General features: G+C 43.3%; 1 protein-coding gene across 16 annotated transcripts in view; it reads right to left on the bottom strand.

The window, feature by feature from the left end:
- Positions 1–5474, bottom strand: part of MYO5A (myosin VA) — an 88360-nt gene extending 82886 nt beyond the window's left edge. For all 16 annotated transcript variants that reach the window (XM_042038978.1, XM_042038985.1, XM_042038987.1 and 13 more), the window contains exon 1: positions 5241–5474. In XM_042038978.1, the coding sequence (XP_041894912.1) occupies positions 5241–5459 (219 nt within the window). In that variant the 5' untranslated portion in view covers positions 5460–5474. The remainder of the gene's footprint in view (positions 1–5240) is intronic.
- Positions 5475–14096: the final 8622 nt, after the last annotated feature.

Genomic DNA, 14096 nt, shown 5'->3' with positions numbered 1-14096 from the left:
CATCAATTCTGGCAGCATGAGCTGAAGGAGCCAGTGGAACAGCAACAGCTGGTGAAAGCCAAAGCCAAATTTCACCAAAATTATTCAATGTGAACTTGTTGCTGACTGAACATGGCCACCTGGAGAGAGCAGGCTGCACTGTTAGGCTGGAAAAAGAAAAGTGTCTCTGCTAGTAAGGTGTAACAACAAAACAGAGCACAAAGTCATCAAAGTTCACACTGCAGGGGTGTTGAACTGATCTATGCAAAATGCAGAGTTATTACAAAAGGATTTCTGAGCTGTGGATTTCCTTGGCCAGGCTTGCTTTGAAAACACAATTTGATGAATAATTTCTCTTCAGCTTTACATTTTCCCCTATGCTTGGTTCATAGTGCCACCACCAAATATAGTAATACTGAGCCTAGAAATACTTGAAACAGCAAAGTTCAGTTTTTAAAAGCTCTACATAAGCAGATCGACAGCCAGCTGAGTAACAGGCAAACACAAGTCCTAACGTGACCAGTCTGGAATCCCACAAAGAGATCACGATCCCTCACACAGCAGGCGCGAGGAGGTCCCGCTTCTTCCACTGCTGAGACCACTAAAATTTGTGCCACCCATCCTGTGATCCATGGGCAGTCCCAAGGACACACTGCACTCCTATGATCAGAGTGCTGCTGCTGCCTGCACTCTGAAAAGTCAGACAGGACTTTTCTCCCATAAAAATGCCAAGTAACCAGGGAGGGTTGGAAAGTAGAGCATCTCCATGACAAGCGGGCTGCTGCAAAACCTCTGACCAACTCATCTTAATTCTTCTTAGAGCCAGAGGGAAATGGAATCATTAATTTTGGAAAAAAAAAAATCCAAACAGAAATTATAGTTGTCTTAAAGGCAGTAGCACTCCTTGGGCATGGAGCATATTTTCTCTCTTGTTGCCCAGCAACAGCCATTTATAAACCTCTTGCAGAGTTTAAAGCCTGCTATTTACAAAGAATTCATTTAAAAATAAATTTATATCATGATATACAGTAGGGGAAATGTGAGAATTTGTATTAATGTTTTATCTGGGCAACAACCCCACATAATTTACCTCACATGAAGATCAAAAGCCCTGTGCTATCCTGTCTGATGGGAATTCCGTGACCAGCCACAAGCAGAGCTCCCAAACAGCATCCAGGGGACAGCAGTGACCCAGGGTCTGAGCCATCCCCTAAGCTACCAGCACTGTGAGTTTGCATACCACTGACACTGGGTCTGCAAATCTGGCTCACAGTTCTGCAGGTAAGGCACTGCATCTTTCACCACTCACAAGGAAACTCCTTCAATCACAGCTCAATGAGAAAAAGTCCGTTGTACTTGAGTACTTCAGCTACCCTATAAACATCCACTGCATTTGAATCGTATGGATATAAAAGCTTTATTTTCCTCCCTCCTTTCTTTCCTTCTTTTAAGGATTTTTACAAGGCATTCTTTGTATTTAGGGCCTGGGGACTAGAAACAACAAAAGCAACTTGTATGTCATTTGCCAAACACGCCTTGATTGTACAAGGTACAATCAAAAACTATCAGCATCCCACACAGAATCACTGCAGCAAGATCTGTATCTTCAGCCACTGCAAAAACATCCATTGACTTACCTTTAGCTGAAAGTTAGGGATGCAAAAAAAAGCTCAATCCCAAACACAGGGTATCTATATACACTGAAATTCAGAGAAAATTATCACCCAGCAAATCTACACCTTGGGCCTGACATCAAGGCCAAAAACCGCAGTTTTACTTTAAAATATCAAATCTATCAAAGAACAGTTATATCCCAAGGTCGTAATTGATACGATTTCCCTAAGAAACATTTTTAAGGACTTAAAACACGTGAAATGTTTAAAAGTCGTGCATTTTCTTCACCTTTAAAAACACAGCTTTCTGCATTTTATGTTGATTGTACTTGACCTTCTCTTCAAAATGTCGTACAGAGGGAGACAGATGTGGTTTATAATCAGCTGTTATTAACCCAGACAATACTTCAGCTATTTAAATGCTGCCCATTCACCCCCCTAAGCTGCTGCATGTGGGAACAGCTCTTGTTAGCTCCTGTTGTACTTCACAGATCCCCTTTCACAGGCTCTTCTCCACCCTCCCCAAGCAGCCAGCCATCCTCAGCCAGTGGCCACGGCTACATCGTGTACTCTGTGACTTACTGGGCATGTGATGCCAGCAGCACCCTGCTGAAACCCCTGGGCAGCGATGGGAAGTCACATGGGACACTGCTTGGGTACACCCTGGATTTGCCTACGTGATGCTGCTGAGAGGGCTTAATCAAGGCTGTATGATCAACTACAGAAAAATGAGACGTTTCACAAAGTGGCCCAGCCAGTCTGTTAAAAGAGAAGCACAGATACATCCTTCCCTATGTCCCTGCCACTACCAAGAGCCCACGTGGATGGCAGGGACATAAGGAAGGATGACAAGGAGTGATGCTCCTGCACCTCTGGCCTGAAGCTCCCCACCCACCCCAGCTCCCCAGAGGACACCTCATACTCCACCAGTCAGCAGCAAAGCTGCAGTGTAATAACCCACCACAAACCCTCAGGGAAACAGCAGCACTGCTATCTTATTTCATGCAATATGCTATTCTCATTTAATTCAGTTCATTTAAAATAAACCGGGCTTAAAAATACACATTCACAGAAACAGCAATGCTGAAGAAAATTTTGTGTTTGAAAGTGTTTTCATTTCTAGACCTGTCAGAGGAATGAATGAGGCTCTGAAGAATCTTCAGAGGAGATGGCAGTAGCAGCGAGATCAAACCCACCAATATTCTGGACACTGCTTGAGGCACAAAACAGCTGAGTAATCACAGTAAGATCTGCAAAAACACCAAACAGAAGTGTAACGCCTATCGCAGACTGAGTGACAAGAAGAATATTCTGACTCATGTAAAATTTCCTTTGTGGTCATACCCACACAGAGAGGCAAACACTCTGTTGCATTTCGATCTGTACCACCAGAATGAAGGCCAGCAATGAATTATATGCTAGTGATTTCAGAAAGAAGTTAATTATAAGTCTGCCTTAAAACTCACAATTCATTCAACCTGAAAAACATGTTACAAGAATTGTACAAGAGTGGCCACAAGAAATTTAAGGGCAAATGAAACAACTGCAGTTACCGTGAATATTCAGCTAATGAGACATGTTGCACTGAAAGAAACAGCATTAAGGAAAGGATGCATGATTTCATGTTTGTGTGCTTACAGTGAATGCTTCTCCAATTTAAAAACTTTAAAAAAGCCTACACCTAAGAACATAAAAAAAAAAAATTCAACATGTCGTGATTAAATGCATGGGTGTCTAAATTTAAGATTCAAGAACACAAACATTGTAAGAGCAAATAAAACAAGTGGCTGCAGGATTTTGTTTTAAGATGATGCAAGCCATAATAAAGACTTGACAGCATAACTAAATGGAGAAATAGACATAATTTCCAGACTCCTGGTCCAAATTCAGTCCGGATCCTTGTGCTTCTTCCCTATTTTTCATGCTGATGTCACACAACAAAACACTGACTTCACTTTCTCAAGTTCTTAGATGGATTTAAAATCTTACAGGAGCTTTCTACAATTATTTTCCCCAAAGTTTCTGGAGACCTGGCAGACAGGAGACAGCACCCCTGCAGCGCTCCTCACAGCACAGAGCCAGCCCCAGTTTCACCCCAGGATGGAAGGGGCTGCCTGCAGCTGGGGCTCCCGGCTCATGCACACAGCAGGAGGAAGCGCTGCCTTCGGCCTCAGAGCCTCTGCCTCAGCACACAGCCCCCTGCATCGCTGCCGTGGCATCGCCTGCTGGACCCTGTACTGCGCAGGGTGGGACAATAAAGGGCTGCACTCATCAGACAGATGTGCTGCACCGTGCCGTGCCACAGCGCTGCAGCTTGGAACAAGAAGCTACTGAGGAAGTAGTGGAGCCGTAACTGCTCACCTAGCTCACAGAGGTGAAACAAGGCTTCATTTTCTGCTATCTGTAAAACATCTGGACAATTGCTGACTTCATTGTGAAAGTTTAATTTAAAAGTTAAAAATTAAAGTAAATATATTTGAGAGTAGATAAGGCCGTACTTTTCGGAGTGCCTTTCTGCAAAGTTGAGCTCAAGTCCAAAAGCACCATCTTATTTTTACTTAATCCTAGCCCCCAAAAAGTCACATTTAAAGTAAAACACCAAACGGAGGTTTTAAAAATCAAAGATTAACTGAGTATTTTTTGTTAGACCAACACAGAAGCCTCAGGCTGAGATGCAGTTGCATCATTAAAACAGAGCTGACTTAGCTTGAGTTATTCAAGGAGAACTAGTTTTAGTCAGCTAGCCCAGACCGTAGCTGTCATCATGGACCGGTCCACAGCACAGACACCCTTCTGCTCTACTGCAACAGCAAACTGACACCAGTGAAGCACATCTAATGAACCATATTTAGTTCCACCAGTCCTTCATGGGAAATTAATAGTAATTTACAGCAAGACCTCACACAAGGAAACCGGAGTGACCTGGCAAGCTCAAACTCAAAACCAGCAAGCAGAGTTAGACCTCCCCAAGAGCTGCCCTTCCTCCACAAGAGCTGGGGGAAGCTGTGAAAGCAGAACTGGGGTTAGTAGCCACAGAGCTGCTCTCAAAAACTCCCCAGCAAGAGCAGCAGCATTACTTCCCCTGGCCTGGCAGCCCCTCACGGAACGGGCACCGGAGGTGCAGCGGGGCCGCGCCGGCTGCGAGCGCCCCGGAGCCCCAGCAGCCGCTGCCCCCGACTGCCACGGCAGCTCATGGGAAGCACCCCGGAGCTGCACAGACAAGGGAAGTTACTTGAAGCATGCTTTCAAGCATACCACACTTAGAGAAACTATCCCGCTCCTTTTCTCTGCAAGTGTTCTCTCTTTGATTGCTCGCAGAAAGTTTCAATCAGCTTTACAGTTCCAACACGTACGGCTGTCACAAGGAAGAAGTGGACCAAGACATGAAATTCTAACAACTTCTGCAAATGCCTCTCCTCATGCAAGATTTTTTCTAAGTGCAATGATCTCCTAAACAATGAATTTAATGTCTGACAAAAAGTCTTCTTTATGTATCTCCAAGATCCTAAGTCCAAACTCAACTGAAATCCTTATCAATAAACTCTTATACTGTAATACTATAATACTAATAAGCACTTATATGCTTAGCTATACAGTACTACATGCCTATGTTAAAACCAAGAAAACAACTAAACATATTCTACTTACTTTAACATACATATACTCTAAAACATCTATTTCCATCCCGTATCTCCAGCAACGGAGATTTTCAGCACTTTCAGATGCAGCTGGTATTTCCTTTCCAGGCAAAATAGGCTCAATCTCCATGGAACATATTTCCATATCTCTTGTTTTGGTGTATACTATCTCATAAGGCAACTTGGGAATCTCTCTCTCTGGTTTCCCCAGCAAAACAACTGAGGTCATCTGCTTTAAAGATACTTATGAATAACCCATGGAGTCTGCAGAAAGTAATGTGTGACAAGCCATGTTGGGGCAATGAATTCCCTCATTGTTAGACTGACTCATAATATTTTTAGGTTATTTCTCTGGCTCTACAAAGCACAAGAGTGTCCTCCTGTAAATCACAAACTAGTTGTAAAATTCTCCTGTCTTGTGATAATCAAATGGAAGAACTCAAGGACACCACTGGTAACTGGAGCAAGACTTTATGATTTTTCATATTCATGGGTAGGTACATCACTCAAATGAGAGATTCCTGTTTTTCCATATTTAGGACTGCCAAACTAGAAACACACAGTTTATATCTACCCATACACCAGCCCTGGAAAACAACATGACAAATCACATGCCACACTTACCCTGTGTGAGCTGCTACAAACACAGAATGAGAGCTCTTCAAAGCAATGCTGCTTTAGCCTTTACATTTAATCTTAAAGCAAAGGATCTCATCAGACCACAATGTAAGTGGCCTGGAAGAGTCTGTTTTCAACCCTCCTCCTGCCTCCTAAGAGCTAAATAAACTCAACAAGCTACATCTGCTAATTGCCAGGGGCAATGTGAATGACCCTAACAGCCTCACCCTATAGCCACACCTGAAGCAGGGTTAAAAGGAAAAATGGAGACTTGATGAGCAGTGAGAGAAATGCAACAGCTTCCAAGATGTTCAGAAAGTAGCCACAACTTTCACCAAACAGCACGGAACTGACAGACACAAAAACAGAGCTGCATTCCTGACTGATTCTCCTCCAGTCTAATCCTCATATTGCTCCCTCAAACTATTCGTGATCATGGTGACTTCTCACTCGTACTTGGTTTTTGATGTTATGTTTGTACCTTCTTCTCCCTCAACATTCTAAGAAGCTTTACCCCAGCCTTGAGTACCTCCATAGCATTATTATTCAGGGAAAGATCTTGCTCTTGCCGCTGACTAACAGGCCAAAGAAACTAAATCCATGCCACTAAGGAGAACAGGTGTAAAACACAAGATCTCTGCTTCTGTAAGTAATCCATTTGCACCTTAAAATTTACATTAAAATTTGCAGATACATTAAAAGTTGGGTCTTTAAAAGTATCTGCAATCCACAGACATTCAATGGAGTGGAGTCTTTAAACTTCATTAGCAGTGCCTAATGTTTCCTGTGCTTACCTTCCAGCTGCTTAACATCCACAATTCAGCAAGGAAGGCACTTTCTAATGTAACCACATTAACTACTTTGCCTCTTTAAAAAACAAACAAACAAACAAAAAACCAACAGAAAATCAAAACACACAGAACCCACACAAACTGTTTTAACAGCATTGATTTCTTCTTTCTATTTTATTTGTGTGTAAACAGACTGATACATAGAAACAAACTACTAAATACTGCAACTAGCTGCAAGCAGCAAGCAAAGCAGCTGTACTGCGACAGGAAAGGCACAGAGAGTGACCTGCAAGACCAGGAAGACCCCAACATCACCAAGATCATCAGCTCGGTAACTCTGTGGTTTTCATGTCTGTGCAGTGCTGGGCAGTCCAGGTTATACATCTCACACGGTGTTTCACAGCAGGCTGCTGCCTGGAGGAGACTGAAAACATGGACTGTGCTAAAAGATGAGTGGCACCATGAGATGGCAGGGTCCTAAAAGTGGAAGCTTCTGCTGAAAATACACTCTAGCTATTAAACATTAAAACTGGGGTTTAAGTAGACAGGCCCTAACTTATTGCAATGCTGCATACACAGAGCTTTCCTCAGAGAACTTGACAAAAGACATCCCTACGATGGATGTATTAGTTGTTTTCCCACACGAATCATTCCTAACAGCTATAGGACAGCAAAGTTATTTCCTTGCCATAAGAAGAAATAGAGAATAAAGGGCTTGATCTTTCATAGTTATGTGCTTGATTTGAAAGCACAAAATTAAGCAATGTGTGATTACTCACACAGGATAAAGATAAATCTTTGCAGAATCAGGCTTAAGCAAACCCAGGGTTAAGCAAAGCCAAGGACACGGAGTACAAGGAGGAAATGATGCAGACCTAAGCAAAGGGTGGCACTGGCACAGGCATGTAGCACTGTTCTCTGCCAGCAGAGTCACCAAAAGCCTTGCCATTAGTGTTGGTAAACAAGGCCTTAGCAACCCAATCATACAACTCTGCGTCATGGATCCAGCTCCAGAGTAAAGCCAGCAAAAGGGAAAGTTACAGCCACTGGCTCTGTATTGAGTCAGTGAATTCAAAACAGTCTGAATTTTTTCTGTCTCCCGTGACTTTTAGATAACAGGTTTAATTTCATGCCTACTGCGTTTCCACATTCTTAAAAGTTCTGATACCAATTTGAACCAGCCAAACTCTTAGAAACAACATCCCTGTTGTAGCATATCTTAAGTGGGGTTATGATCCATGGAAACAAGCAGAAAGGCACAGTTTGATGAAAAAGTCAGTGTCACAGACATGAAGCAAATTTCCAAGAACCATGGGTTTATTTTTGACCATAACACCGTATTTTCCTGCAACAACAACCACCTATTATTAAGGATAGATAGGAAGCTCTGTCTTGCTATTTCAGCAGCAGAGAAGACAAGCAGAAGGTACATTCTGCTGCTTCAACTCATTCGAGTGCCTTGCTAATGAAGCATCAGGAACAATAGCCTTGCCCGAATGCTGTTCCTTGGCCCCGGGCCCAACTGTTCAAATACTCACTCTCAGAGTCAAGCACGATACACGCAGTAGTAAACACTGCTCCACTACAGTGAGCACAAAATTAGATCAGACATAACCTCTGCACCTTCCAGCACGCGAAGGAAAACCCAGCCAAGCAAAGGAGTTCAGACTCTGCTCATCCCTAACTTCACACATGCACACAAAGCTAAGGTGACTTTAATCAAGAGGCATAAAACAAATCCCAAACTCCCTTTTATCAGAGGAGCTCTTGCTGCTTGACAGGGCAAAGTGAAACTGGGTCCATCATCTCCCCTCTAGCCAAGATGCCTTTCAAACCAGCAACATCTGTACATGTGCTCATATACACATGCAGGTGTCAAATACCCCAGCAATACAAGCAAAACTTCAAATAATTAAATATTTACTTTGTGTATACTTTGGGCTGTCAAGGAATGAAACCTGAATTCAATTAATGTGTATAAATTACTGTATTAATGTAATAAGTAGTTACATATTAATGTGTATAAATATCTAAAGGAGGGGGTGCCAAGAGGATGGACCAGGCTCTTCTCAGTGGTGCTGAGCAACAGGACAAGAGCCAACAGGAAGAAACTGATGCTCAGGAAGTTCCATCCTACTAATATGAGGAAGAACCTCTTTACTGGGCAGTGACTGAGCACTGGAACAGGCTGCCCAGAGAGGCTGTGGAGTCTCCCTCACGTCAGATACTCAGAACCACCTGGACACAACCCTTTGCCATGTGCTCTGGGATGGCCCTACTTAAGCAGGGAGGTTGGCCCAGATGACCCACTGTGGTCTCCTCCAACCTGACCCATTCTGTGAATGTCCCTGGAGGCCACCCCGAGCTCCGCCAGGTCTGCTGCAGAGGCTAATCCAGGCACAGACCCACAGCAGGCCTGCCAGCTGCACACTGCCTTCCCTCACAGCAGAAACCATCACTGCTTAACCTCACTGCCACTTCTTGCTTTTTTAAAATCCTATTAAAAATAGACCATCCAGAAACAGTGCAACCATGTGCTATTGGACATTTGTGTGACTTCCTCTAATTCAGCTGGCTCAATGAGCACATTTCAGTAACAAAAATGCTTTCTTTAATACAATAGAGATTAGGCAAGGAGTCTCACAAAGAGAGACAAACTACTTTGTTACTAGAACACATGGAGAGAATTAAACTCCCAAAGGTCCTACAAGCAAACCCTAAGAGTTAGGTACATCTGTCTATCCCTTACAACACAACTGGAGCTCTCTGGCTCAACAAAAGATAATGATGGTGGTCATTACACACATTTTCTGACATAGCAGGAGCTTGGCAGCACTTTATATGATCATTTATTTATCTAAAAATTAACAGTAATCCATTACTTAACCCATCTATGGGTTATAGCATGGCACATGCTATAAAATCGCTGCAGTAGAAGCAGACTGCAAATAACCAGCGGCAGCTCCATGTACAGGCATTACTACTCTGTAAGTGTTGCTGATGACAATTTGGGCAGGACCCCACATAATCCACTAATATTACTAGGTAAATGTTTTAATATGACATTCAAAGCATTGAACAAAAAAGATCTATTATTATAAATGGGACCTTCACAGCTCTTTACATGTAACAAAGAACCCACACAACTTTCAAGATTAGGTCTACAGAAAAAAAAAAAAAAAGTATTTTAAAATATAAAGCTATTATCACCCCTCCCCAAAAGCAGTTCCCATCGATGCTACACTTCCAGTGTTTCATCAGGACTACAGGATACACCCTCCCAGAAGCTATTTGTGGGCTGTGAGAAGCTTTCACAAACAGCTTGGTATCTCTTTGACCTCACCAGAGTGGCATCATTTCCTCCTCCAGACACACTCAGTGTCCAGGGGAGCAAACTGCGCTCCAGCTTAAACCACGGCTTGGGTGGCCTCCCAAGGCTCACAGTTTATTTTAACAACAGATTGCTGACACGTCACAAAACTGCTGTTGGAAAGGTAAGAGCTTTTTCAGTTTCTTCAGCTGCTGTGGCTGACACCTGACTACAGAGTATTACCACAGGCCTGGGCCCTAGGGTACATCACCGTGTCCCACAGCCATAGGGAGGAGGAGGAGAGAGATCCAGCAGGCAGGAATTGTGCAGCAAGATGGATTTATTTAATTATTTTACAAACTCTTTTATAGACTTTTTTCTTCATAGTCTAATTGGACAAAGGACCAGCCACCCCTTGGGGGTGATTGGCTAAAATCCTAAAAGATCCATTGTCAAAATATTTTCTACTGTACCATAAACAAGACTTTTCAAGGTTGCAGGTGGCTTGGTTGTTTACATTCCCTGCTACCTCTTCTGTGAGAGAGAAAAGTCTCTCACAGACTTAGAAAATAGCAAGAAAATCCTCGCTAGCAGCATTTTTGTATCTACAACAGAGAACAGGTTTTTTTACAAAAACATAACAAAATGTCAAGGTTAGGTTAAACCAAGTACTGTTGGACTGCTGGGTAATTACATCCCCAGCACCTTTAGTTTGAAGGCACCAGGAGTAAAGTGGGTGCACACCATTGTGCCTTGGCACCGGCACAGCTGCCATCGTGTCTGTTCCATGCTTACAGAACACTGAGATCACATGCAATAGTTTTGTTGCAAAATGTGGAATACATAAAAATTTTCCTAAGGATGTTCTTTGATGTGTGATCTTTGTATACTTTCAAGCCTAATCAACAGGAAAGGAGATTTAACCTGTGAAACAGATAGCAGCTAACAAGCTCTAAGTGATGTCCAGGTGTTTGAAAGGCAAAGTATTTGCTGGTAGAATTGCCTTAAGGTTTAGGGCTTGACATGCTTCAGTGATCTCAGGCCTACTGGGAGGTTAACAAAGCTTGGGAAGAAGGATGTCCATTAATAAAAAACTAATAAAGCCAACTCAGGCAACTGTGCTGAATCAGTTCTGACTGGGTAAAAGGTAATTCCAGCAGGGGCAGATCCTGACCACCAACTCACAGCCACCGACCCAAGAAATCACCAACCCAAAAGAAGAGAAAGACTGAGCATGCAAGACTTAGCATGAGAAGCAAGAGAATCACTAACCAACAGAAGACAGAATTCTAATTAATAAGAGAACTAGGTAACTTGTAGCCAATGAACATTAATGCCTTTGTTTGCTAAACTGTGTAACTGGTGAAAAGTTTTGGCAGTCGAGGTGCTGGCTTTGTGGACTTGCCACCCAGCACCTCTTTCTGTGCAGAACTGTAAATGAGTCAAGTATCTCGACTCTGTGTGTGTGGATTGGCCTCTTGCACGCCGGGTGAAAGAATCTATTCTACAACAACACTGCACAGCGATATGCAGTACTATGTAATTAAAGCAGCTTTTTTCAAATCCCAAGAGAAGTCCACTAATAGGCACGGAAATTTTGAAATAGTTACATTTTCTCTCTTATGCTCAGGTTGTTTTTTGCTGTATTTCCCTCCCCATGTAGCACTAACACACCCAAGCAGAGCCATTACCTGGTCAGAATCCGCTGTTTGCTGTTTTTGCTTGCAAGGATCCAGCACAAGCAGGAGAAGACCAAGCATTGTAACACCCCTGCCTTCACCCCCAGAGCAGCTGCTGCAGACAGCACAGGGATAGCAAGAAAGGCCACTTGCAATGCTGGGGACAGCACAAGCAGCTTTTTGTTCTGTGCAGTTTCCTCTGACACTTCCCTAACTCAATTTATTGCTCATAAACCCTCAAACTGAGCCATTTCAAGGTCAGCTACTGAATTCAGCTTGCCCAGGCCATGCTCTCCAGTGAAAACTGTTTACTGATTTCTCTATGTTCAAAGGAACATTTTCACTCACTAGAACTGAAATTGGATTAGGCCCTGTGTTAGGACCAAACTAGCTCATCTCAAAGATAATGCAAAGGGAGGAGCATATTGGTAGGAGCAAGAATGAAAATAAATGAATGTCTGACTGAATGGATAAGTAAATAAATCAGTGCACTGTACACAGCCATACAAAAGTCAAACAGAAATCCCAAGAGGGCAAAGCAGCATGCTCCAGGAAAGCAGAACATGAAAGAGAAACAACTCAAACCCAGGGAAAAATAGATGGAAATGGAGAACAAAAATGTCACTGCTTCACTCTGACTTTAAAAGAGGCAGCATAAACTTAGTGTCTGATCTGTTTTGTTGATTTTTGTGTACAGGCAAGAAGAGCATGTGCTGGGGCTTGGTTTCACACCCCTGAAACTCACAAAGGTGATGTCTAACACAAAACATGGCAGTTCCAGCAGAGCAGTCAGATGAATTCCAATTCTAGGCACAGCATTATCGCTTGTTCTTAAGTTCCACAGAAATCAAATTACACTTAACAAAAGCCAGCACATGGCCTAGATTGTCCCTATCAATTTTTATGGGTCAGCAGAAGTAGGTGTATAGCTGTTGTTGGCCAGCAGTTCCTGAAATGGCGATCAGCTACATCCAAGCATTGCTCAGTGGGGCTACAGTGAGCCAGGAACCACACCAAGATCCTCCCAAGTTTGTTTGCAAAGTCAAAGAACCAAAACTTTCAGAAATGAACTCACAGCAAGACCACCAACCTGCCAGTGATACACATCCAACAGGACAAGGCTCAAAGGTGTAACATTTTTAGTAAGAATGCCTGAGATATAACTCATGGAACAGATTTAAGCTGCTTCACCCCAAAATTGAAGCGAATGCCCTCAAGCACAGTCTGCATTTGCAGTGTCACTGTGCACAGGAATACAAAGCCTCGCATGGTTTGGGCCCACTGCTCACCACTAGTTGTGAGTGCACTGGAGCCAGTCCTTTAACTTAAATCCAGATTTCCAGATTAATTACAACCATGACCAACTCCAAGGCTGGCTATACAGCCACCAAATTTAGAAACACACCTGGATGAATCAAAGCAATAGGGCTTTCAAAGGAGTGGCATGACTTCTTCAAAACATCTGTATCGCTGGTTTCTAACAAAAAGTTATCTAGCTTGGAAAAATAAAGAGTTCCTTTCAGCTATTTCAATATGTGGTTGGGATAGTAGGTGATATTTTTATCCTGGCATGCAAAGAACCCAAACTGGAAGGCATAACATACTAGCAAAGCTGGACACACTGGAGCATACAGCAGAGCCCCACTTCCACCACCCAGCTGGAAATAAGTCTGTTCTCCCATTGTCAGACAGCATCTGAAGAAATGCTGACAACTTCTTTTCAACCCTGGTCATCCAGTCATTAACTTAACTTTACCAACAATTGTTGCAAGTTACACCAATACAGCTACCTGAACAGCATGGGCGAGCTGGGATGGGGGCAGCCAGTGGGAGAGGGTAAGAGAGCTGCCTTTGCTTCAGGGCACACACATGCACACACACAGCAGCAACGATGTGCTGAAAATTCATCCCTGACCCTGCTTGCCAGCACAGTATCTATGCCAACACCATATGATAAGAGTTGATGCTACACGGGAAGCTCTGGTACTTTAAGCAGCTGCCCTGAATGACAATCTCTGCTTACCAGTTTAAAAAGATGTGAAATTCACTCTTTCTGTGCCTACGTATGTCTCTAAAGAGGACAAGAACAGCCTGTGGTGTGAGAGTGAAGCACAGAAGCAATCGCACTGGCCTTCATCACCCAGCGAGTCCCTGCTGCAGGATCATCCCAGCACTTGTCTGACTTCGTGTTTGCTCTTTTTACCTCAGCATGCTTTGACCTTAAATCCATTATTTATGTTACCTAATCAAGGATGAGATACTGAATGCTATTCAAACAGCATGCTGCCATTACTTGAGGAAAAAGCCAGCAGAGAAGGAAGCCAGCAGAGAGTCTCTCGAGCACCCAGCAGGTTTCCTACCCTGGCCTGTCCAACTCTGAGCCAGGACCTCCTCAGGAATTATAAGGGGCCTTGAGCTTTCCACTGTAACACGGTTTCACACCCACATTTTTGGAGGAGCTTCTGACC

Source organism: Corvus kubaryi, unplaced genomic scaffold, assembly GCF_017639235.1.
Source record: "Corvus kubaryi isolate FWS band 111438036 unplaced genomic scaffold, C.kubaryi_AGA036_p1.0 37394, whole genome shotgun sequence".
NCBI lineage: Eukaryota > Metazoa > Chordata > Aves > Passeriformes > Corvidae > Corvus > Corvus kubaryi.
This window is presented reverse-complemented; position numbering and strand designations above follow the sequence as displayed.